Source organism: Astyanax mexicanus, chromosome 1 (assembly GCF_023375975.1).
Source record: "Astyanax mexicanus isolate ESR-SI-001 chromosome 1, AstMex3_surface, whole genome shotgun sequence".
Taxonomy (NCBI): domain Eukaryota; kingdom Metazoa; phylum Chordata; class Actinopteri; order Characiformes; family Acestrorhamphidae; genus Astyanax; species Astyanax mexicanus.
The window spans coordinates 601,399-611,240 of NC_064408.1; the positions used below are offsets into that span (position 1 = coordinate 601,399).

Here is a 9,842-nt window from a genome sequence, read left to right on the forward strand (position 1 = left end):
CACGGGATTATTATTTATAATAAAAATAATCTATAATCATCTATATTAATATTTACCGCTCTATCACGCGCTTAATAATAACTATAGCAATAAAAAAATGTTATAGTAAAAATAATAATTATTATTCTTTTTATTATTATTATATAACTATATAGATTATAGATTATGATTTAGAGTTAAATTATTATTGTTACTATATTTATTAAGTGGGCCAGTCTTAAATTATAATTAGTACTATTATTAAAATGAGACTTTACCACTCTGTTCCTTACTTGATCTTTTTATAATTTCTTACAATCTATATATGCTAGTAATACTGTTTACATGTCAAATCCTGAATAATAATCATTATTTACCCACTTAATAATAATATCAATAATAATAGATTTTCCACTCAATTGACATAATAATAATAATAATAATAATAATAATAATAATAATAATAATAATAATAATAATAATGTATGCCGGACCCACTATAATTATAGTGACAATAATAATTTAACTCTAAATTATAATTAATAACGATAAAATAGCATCTATCAAAATATAAAATATCCTCCTAATAATAATACTAATAATAAAGGTAACAGTGGTAGAGAGAGAGAAAAAGAGAGAGACAGTGAGAGACAGAGACAATAAGAGAGAGAGAGCGAGACAGTAAGAGAGAGAGGAAGACAATGAGAGAGACAGTAAGAGAGAGAGAGCAAGACAGTAAGAGAGAGAGAGACAAAGAAACAGCAAGAGAGAGAGAGAGTGAGACAGTAAGAGAGAGAGAGCGAGACAGTAAGAGAGAGAGAGAGCGAGACAGTAAGAGAGAGAGAGAGCGAGACAGTAAGAGAGAGAGGAAGACAATGAGAGAGACAGTAAGAGAGAGAGAGCAAGACAGTAAGAGAGAGAGACAAAGAAACAGCAAGAGAGAGAGAGAGTGAGACAGTAAGAGAGAGAGAGAGAGAGAGAGAGAGACAGTAAGAGAGAGAGAGAGACAGTAAGAGAGAGACAGGGAAAGAGATGTAGAATAAAGACAATCACAACTGTTTTTCTATCAGGTTTATTATAAGATATGTGAGATGAAGCTGAGAAACAAAAACATCATCATTATCATCATCATCATCCATTATCACTGTTTCCATTACCATTGTCATCATTATCATCACCATCATCCATTGACGTCATCACCACCATTATCACTAACATTATCATCACCATCATATCGGATCATAATATCTCTATCTCAGGACTCAGTAGGTCTGATTACATCGGGTATTATCCTGCGTTTTTGGTAATGGGATCATGTTTGGATTTCAGATGATTGCATTAAACAACCCCCCATTAAAGGATGAACTGTGTTCGTATTTGATTGAATTACTTAAACCAGATCAGTATCATCCACATTTAACACCGTAAGTGTGAATGTAATTAAATATAAACAGAGTGATCTTTCTGTAATCAGATTTTGTCCAGCAAAAGAAAATACGTCCAAAAGACGTACACCAGATTTAGTTTGGATTTAACTTGTCTGAATGAAAAGCCCCAAAGAATGCACTGTTATCAGATTATGATTAGGTCCCAATTCGATCACAATCTGAACACTGAAACCAGATTAATCTCGTCCACATTTAATATGCGAGTGTAAATACAATTGAACACAGACTAAATTGTTTTTTTTTGTCAGAGGAATAAATCTGCTGAAAAAATTAAATCTGATATCTGATTACACGATTTTAACAACCTGTGTGAACAGAATCCAGCCAAAGCAGATCCAGATACAATCCAGATTGAAAGTGCAGGTTAACAGCAGGTGTAATCAGACCTGAGTTTATAAACGCTGATCAGACACTGATCAGATAAAGCACAGTTTCTAAAGTCTGTCTGTGAAAAACAGGAAATAATAAACATTAATAAACAGAGAGTCCAGTTTCACCACAGACTGTCCAAAATTATAACATATAAAACCCAAAAAACCCAAAATATAAAACTGAGAGAATACACAAACTAAAAAAAAGAAAAGAAAAGAAAAATAAACCCAAATTTACAGGAAGTGTGCTTAAAAAGCAAGAAAACAAAAGTAAATGAAAGTAAGTGTGTGATGTGAAATGAGGTGGAAACTAAAGAAAAATTTAAGAAATTAAACAAAAAATAAATTACAAAATATGAGTAAAAGAAAAAATGTAACGATATAAAGAAAGCGAGAGAGTGAGCTAAAAGTAGAGAGAGTAAGTGAGGGGGCGGGGCATAAAAACTGTTCCACTGCATGGTACCTATAGTGAAATAAAAACGTCATGCTGTTTCTCCATCAGCAGCCGGAGTCTGAGAGAGGGAGAGAGTACAGTAGGTGGCGCTCTTTCCCCTCATACATTGTGATGCAGGTTGGTACAGCCAGGGTGCTTTTCCTGGCGGGGGTGCTGAATTCGGCATAACACCGGCGATTTCCTCTGAGCATGCTGATTGGTTGCAGTTGGAAGTCAGGCGGTGTCTGACTTCACATGTATGGGAGGAGGCGTGTGCTGGCTTTTACACTACTAGTTTCGGGGGCATTATTAGCATTTTTATTAGCATTTGTGTGACTCCTCTCTCCGGCCAATCAGAGCGCTGCAATACTCTAAATTTTAGTTCCGACTTATGTTTTTGTTTAGGCTGATATATTGTCTCAAACATTACTACGATTAATGATATTATGCTCATCCTGATACTATAATAATACACTAGCATAACAATACTAGCATAATTAATTGTTGGGTGTGGTGCAGTGGATAACACCACCACCTGCAACAGGAATAACCATAAAAGTCGCTCTGGATAAAAGAGTCAGATAAATGCAGTAAATGTAAATAACAATCCAGCAAACAAAACAAGTACTCAAGTCCCCATACTGTACGATAAATTACTGTATGATAAATTACCATACAATTAATCACTGTGCGCTAAATTACGCATGATAAATCACAGTATGATAAATCATCGTACGATTAATTACCGTACCATAAACCACTGTATGTTAAATTGCTGTATGATAAATCCCTGTACAATAATCACTGTGCGCTAAATTATGTAGAATAAATCATTGTATGATACATTACCGTACGATAAATCACCATACGATAAATCAACTGTGTGCTAAATTACATATAATATACCATTCAATAAATTACCATACGATAAATTACCATACGATAAATTACCGTACGATAAATCACCATACGATAAATTACCATACGATAAATTACCATACGATAAATTAACTGTGTGCTAAATTACATATAATATACCGTACAATAAATTAACGTATGGTAAATCCTTATGATAAATTACCATACGAAAAATTACTGTGTGCTAAGTTTCGTATGATAAATCACTGTATGATAAAATCAGTAATGTAAATATAACATCTGCTGAGTTGGGTTGGTACCATTCAGTGGAAAAGTGGCAAAAATAGGGAAGAAGAAAAGTAAAGAGAGAGAGAGGAAGTGAAAGAGGAGTAAATATACACTAATCCACTGGACTGTTTTTTTACTGTTGTGTGTAACAGTGTGTATAGTGTGTGTAGTATGTGTGTGTGTAGCAGGTCTGGGGGTTGAGAGGGTATATCTGTGGGGTTAGACGGGCGTCTCTCTCTCTCCGTATACGCTCTCGTCACTGTAGGCGATGTACAGGAAGAAGTCCTCCTCGTGATGCTCCTGAAAAAACACAAAAAACACACACAGGGTCACATGACTGGACTTTATCTCACACACACACACACCTGTGATGGTTTAGATGTTCTTGTGAGGACCTAAACTAAAACCTACACCTAAAGCCTCACTGTAACCTCAGCAACCAAAAGTAAATTATTTTTACTAAACAGATTTTCTAATTAACGTATTTAAACTGCACACATGTCCTCACAAATACATACATCTACTACGCTTGTGAGAACATCAGGTCCTCATAAAGATAGCAAAACATGCATACACTTGTTTTGCTGATCTTGAGAGGAGCATTAGAAAAATATACTGAAGCCAATTCATTGTAAACCCACATCTAACCAAAAGTACCAAAAGAAAATCATTTAATTATTTTAATGTTTAAATTATATATTTGTAAAGTATCTAAAAAATTGTAAAATAGAAAAAAAAAACTTGAAAATTTTGAATCTGTTTTTTTTGTATATTATTATAATTATTTCTAATTTTCTCCCATTTTTCTCTCCAATATTATCTGGCTGGTTATTCCACCCCTTTCACTAGTGATGCTCCAACACCAGGAGGGTGAAGACCAGCACACACCTCTTCCGATACATGTGAAGTCAGACTCCGCCTCCTTTTGAAATGCTTCTGATGCTTAAGCATTGCCAACTAGCATCACAGTGCTAACGCTCGGAGGAAAGCACAGCAACTTGGTTCTGATACATCAGCTCACAGATGCAGCCTTGTGCTGATCCACATCACCCTAGGAGTGATGAGGGGAAAGAGAGAGAGAGCGCCATCTACTGTACTGTACCCACTCAGAGAGAGTAACACCAACAACTGTGCTCACAAGCTGCATGACCGGGATTCAAACCAGCAATCTACCGATCATAGTGGCAGCGCCCCAAATTGTTTTTTATGTCCAATGAGAAATTAGGGTCTTTTCCTGCAGCCAGACCATATTGACTGAATCTAAAATAAAAAAGCTGAATAAAGCTACAGTAAAGTCGGACCTGGTACAGCTGACCCATGGTGGCGGAGGTTGGAGGAATGACGTTGTTGACGAAGAAGAAGAGCGCGTCCTCCGCCCTCAGGTGGATCCGCTTCCGGATCAGGAAGTAGAACTGTCCCACTTTACAGAGCACAAAAAACAAACCAAATATATCAGCATCCCATAATGTAAACGCTCATGATTCAGAGGGGTTAAAGGTTAAAGGTGTGAACCTGTCAGGTCTGATGGCACCAGGTATTTCTTCTTGTCCAGATCTCCTATTCTGGCTTTGGGGGCTTTCTCCACAATCACCTGGATACAGAAGAAGAAAAACACAGATCAGCACTAAATCACATGTTATTAATAACATGCTGTTCATTTTACAAAACGTCTGTTTATAAATTGTTACATTTTTGAGGAAGAATACAACAATTTACAATACTGCACCACTAGTTTATTAAATTGAGGTTATTATTTATAACATTGAAGAAACAATTGACTACAACATAGTAACTATTATTTAAATTTAAGCAACAAAGGTAGAAAAAACATACTGAATAAGCTTTAATAGAACTGTCATTATGGCAGAGAAAATGTAAAGGAAAAGGGAGAAATATATTAAGAAAAATATATCTGTCTATTTATAAACGTGCAACGTTTCTTCTACTTCTAAGATGTAGATTACTATTTATTTTAACAGGAGCTAGATATTTAATTTAAATTTATTTTATTATTGTAGTTACTGACAAACGAATAAAGGATAGATAATAAAGTGATAAAAAATAATATTAATCAGGGTAAATATAGTTATACAGACAGACAGACAGACTCTATGGAGATACAGACAGAGTAAATATAGTTATGAAGTGAAGTTCAGTGTATATTTATGGTGAAACAGGTAGTTAAAAGAGTATTAAGGGAATTAAAGGAAGCTGTTAGCTAGGTAAGCTCACTGACACAGAGAAGCACAGACAGCTTTAAAACCTGAATATAATCAGTATTATAGATAACAGTGAATTATTCTGGAGGATAGGGTTTATTTTAATGTATTTAATGTATAAATGCAGTATTATAGGGTTTAATAGGGTTTATATGGGGGATTTGCTGTGTCACTGAGCGCTAGCAGCTGTTAGCCTGTTATTGTTATGATCAGCTGTTAGCCTGTTAGCCGTTAGCAGTACTCACGGGGACTCTATCCGGGTACTTCTTGCGGATCTTCTCCCCCTCAGAGCGCCGCTTCTCGAACGGGTGCTCCTCCTTATACACGAACTTCATTATTACTGGTCTAAATCCGAGATAACGGTACTAAACCCTGATCCTAAAACTCAAACTCAACCTCTGATACTAAACCCTGAACCTCAAACTCAACCTCTAACAACACACAGCGCAGCGCCCTGCCCCGGCCCTGTCCCAATACTCACTCACACACTTGGGCAATACCTAGGGAACTAACTAGGGCACTCAGAAAATAACTCGGGAATTCACTAGGGCACTAATTTAGGACCTCACTTGGACAATAACTAGGGAAGTAACTAGGGAACTCACTTGGACAATAACTAAGGAATTCACTAGCTAACTCACTTGGACAATAACTATGGAACTAACTAGGGCACTAACTTGGACAATAACTAAGGAATTCACTAGATAACTCACTTGGACAATAACTATGGAACTAACTAGGGAACTCACTTGGACAATAACTAGGGAATTCACTAGCTAACTCACTTGGACAATAACTATGGAACTAACTAGGGCACTAACTTGGACAATAACTAAGGAATTCACTAGCTAACTCACTTGGACAATAACTAGGGAACTAACTAGGGCACTCACTTGGACAATAACTAAGGAATTCACTAGCTAACTCACTTGGACAATAACTAAGAAATTCACTAGATAACTCACTTGGACAATAACTAAGGGATTCACTAGGGCACTCACTTGGACAATAACTAAGGAATTCACTAGCTAACTCACTTGGACAATAACTAAGAAATTCACTAGATAACTCACTTGGACAATAACTAAGAAATTCACTAGATAACTCACTTGGACAATAACTAAGGAATTCACTAGATAACTCACTTGGACAATAACTAGGGAACTAACTAGGGAACTCACTTGGACAATAACTAAGTAATTCACTAGGGCACTCACTTGGACAATAACTAGGAAATTCACTAGCTAACTCACTTGGACAATAACTAAGGAATTCACTAGATAACTCACTTGGACAATAACTAAGGAATTCACTAGATAACTCACTTGCACAATAACTAAGGAATTCACTAGATAACTCACTTGGACAATAACTAGGGAACTAACTAGGGAACTCACTTGGACAATAACTAAGTAATTCACTACGGCACTTACTTGGACAATAACTAGGAAATTCACAAGCTAACTCACTTGAACAATAACTAGGGAACTAACTAGGGCACTCACTTCGACAATAACTAAGGAATTCACTAGCTAACTCACTTAGACAATAACAAGGGAACTAATTAGGGCACTCACTTGGACAATAACTAGGGAATTCACTAGCTAACTCACTTAGACAATAACAAGGGAACTAATTAGGGCACTCACTTGGACAATAACTAGGGAATCCACTAGGGCACTGACTTGGACAATAAATAGAGAATTCACTAAGGGCACCTACTTGGACAACAACTGGGGACTAACTTAGGAACTCATTAGGGCAATCACTTGGACAATGCCTAGGGAATTTACTAGGAAACTCACTAGAGCACTACCTTAGGAACTCACTCGGGCCCAAACTAGGGCACTAATTTGGGCACTCGGATACGACCAGATACTCAGCTGGCTAGTTTTTTTATGTTAACCACAACTAACATTGGTAAAAAGTATGTCAAGAGGCAACAAAGATCAACAAAGTTTAAGGGGTTTAATACTGAAAAAAAGATCTTGTTTGAATCTCAGTTTGAAGGATCATGCAACCCCAACACTTTCTCTAACCTACCCCTCCATTCTAACAAGAATCAGGACACCTCCTACCCCTAGACCTGCGCATGCACATACAGGGGTTGGTCAACGAAACTGAAACACGTGGTTTTAGACCACAAATAAAATAAAAACAGGAGAGTTGAGGTGCACATTGAATTCTGCGTGATTTGATCAGCCGTGGTTTTATGTTTTTTGGATACAAGCCGGGTTAGCACCTGAACATCCCTTTCAGACAGCTTCCTCTTACAGCGTCCACAGTTAATCCTGTTGGATGTGGTTGGTCCTTCTTGGTGGAATGCTGACATTACCCTGGATACCGTGGCTCTTGATGCATCACAAAGACTTGCTGTCTTGGTCACAGATGCTCCAGCAAGACGTGCACCAACAATTTGTCCTCTTTTGAACTCTGGTATGTCACCCATAATGTTGTGTGCATTGCAATATTTAGAGCAGAACTGTGCTCTTACCCTGCTAATTGAACCTTCACACTCTGCTCTTACTGGTGCAATGTGCAATTAATGACAATTGGCCACCAGGCTGCTCCAATTTAGCCATTAAACCTAAAATCCCACACTAAAATGATGACAGGTTGACAGTTGACAGTTGTCCAAACCCTGTATGTTCCCATAGTATAAAGAATTAGAATATCGTTGCTCATGCAAAGAAATAGCAGTTTTTACACCAGGCTCATGGTAGTTCCACACTACATTGGTAGAAATCAGAAGCCCTGGCATTTAAAACGAGGCACTGAGAACTATGTCACTAAGTACAGAAAGTCGACCGACAAGCACAAACGAAACTACCGCTGACGAGTGACGTGAATACTCGCATTAGCTCTGGACTGGAGTTGGTGTAACAGGAGTTGGGAAATACCACAAGGATGTCAGAATAAGAGGATCAAACTGAGTCGAGAAATTAAAACTGCAATTTCTTAGCTTCAAGTAGCTATATAGACAATGTTTTATGTAACATACTGGATCATATGACATACCTGTCAAGTTTTGGACTTAAAAATAAGGGATTTTTTCCGCCGCCCCAACAGCCCAACCGAGGGCTAAAAATTAATATGTATACAGGTGCTGGTCAACGAATTAGAATAATTTGAAATTGTGCAATCATGAAATTCTTTGAATGCATTTTTTGTGCAGAAAGCAAATCAGGTGTTCACCGCACCTGTCCTACTCGTTAGACTAATCACAGAACTCGTTACCTGGGAAAAAAATTTGCTCAGCTGAGCTTTCCAAAAGGCCCATTTAGGCCATTTAACTGTGACACTGTTGTTTCATTGAATTAGAATAATGGAGAAACCGTTTCATTGAGTTAGAATAATTTTTATTATAATTACAATCATCACTTTCTCAGTATTTTGTGGCTGCCCCCTTGGCTTGTATGACTGCCTGAAGTCTCCGCGGCATCGATTTGACCAGCTTGTCGCAAGTTTCCGCACTCACAGCTTCCCAGGCAGTGGCGATGTTCTGCTTCAGTTGGTCCAGTGTAGTAGGCTTTCTGTCGCGAATTTTTCGCTTGACGATGGCCCAAAGGTTTCCAATGACATTGAGGTCAGGCGAGTTGGCCGGCCATGCCAAAACTTCAAGCTGTTTTTTAGTGAACCAATCTTTGGTGGACTTTGCCGCATGAGCCGGTGCAAGATCCTGTTGAAATATGAAGTCTTCTTCGCCGAACTGTTCCTCAACAGTCGGAATCAGGAACGTTTCCAGAACATCTTGATATACGGCAGCATTGACAGTCTTCTTGAGGAAGCAGAGTTTCCCTACACCTCGAGCGGACATGCATCCCCAGACCATAACGCTCTGGGGAAACTTGACGGATCTTTTCACGCACTCGTGGTTGTAGGTTTCGCCACCACGACGCCAGACACGAGGACCTTGGTCACCGAAGGAGATGCAGAAGCGTGATTCGTCACTGAAGACCACTTTCTGCCAGTCTTCAGCAGTCCACTCGCCGTGTTCTTTGGCCCACTTCAGCAGTTTCTCCATTTGTTTCTTGTTCAGCATCGGTTTTACTGCTGGAACGCGAGATTTGAAGCCGAGTTCGCGCAGACGACGGTAAGTGGTTGATCTGGAGACGTCAGCGCCGGTCTGCTTGTTCCACAAGTCGGTGAGCTCGGAAGTGGACTTGAACCGGTTGCTGACTGCGATCTTTCTCAGCTGCTTGTTGTCGCGAGCAGAAGTTTTTCGGACGCCGGAACAGTTGGTGCG

The 9,842-nt window shown here is 38.3% G+C and overlaps 1 protein-coding gene across 1 annotated transcript; it reads right to left on the bottom strand.

Annotated features, from left to right (window-relative positions):
* Nucleotides 1-1,035: 1,035 nt before the first annotated feature.
* On the bottom strand, nt 1,036-6,080 carry LOC103044705 (gamma-aminobutyric acid receptor-associated protein). Its single transcript, XM_049484140.1, has 5 exons — nt 5,842-6,080; nt 4,890-4,968; nt 4,679-4,797; nt 3,228-3,677; nt 1,036-3,110 (listed from the first exon to the last, which is right to left on the bottom strand). The coding sequence occupies exons 1-4, from the start codon at nt 5,929-5,931 to the stop codon at nt 3,597-3,599; spliced, it is 369 nt and encodes a 122-aa protein (XP_049340097.1). The 5' UTR covers nt 5,932-6,080; the 3' UTR covers nt 1,036-3,110; nt 3,228-3,596.
* Between the last annotated feature and the right edge of the window lie 3,762 nt (nt 6,081-9,842).

What these genes read in the sequence shown, in the direction of transcription:
- LOC103044705 (XM_049484140.1), bottom strand. Translation starts at nt 5,931, where the DNA reads ATGAAGTTCGTGTATAAGGAGGAGCACCCGTTCGAGAAGCGGCGCTCT. An exon ending in GGTGCCATCAGACCTGACAG is followed by an intron (nt 4,798 to 4,889) that starts GTTCACACCTTT and finishes TGCTCTGTAAAG; the next exon opens with TGGGACAGTTCTACTTCCTG. An exon ending in CCATGGGTCAGCTGTACCAG is followed by an intron (nt 3,678 to 4,678) that starts GTCCGACTTTAC and finishes GTGTTTTTTCAG; the next exon opens with GAGCATCACGAGGAGGACTT.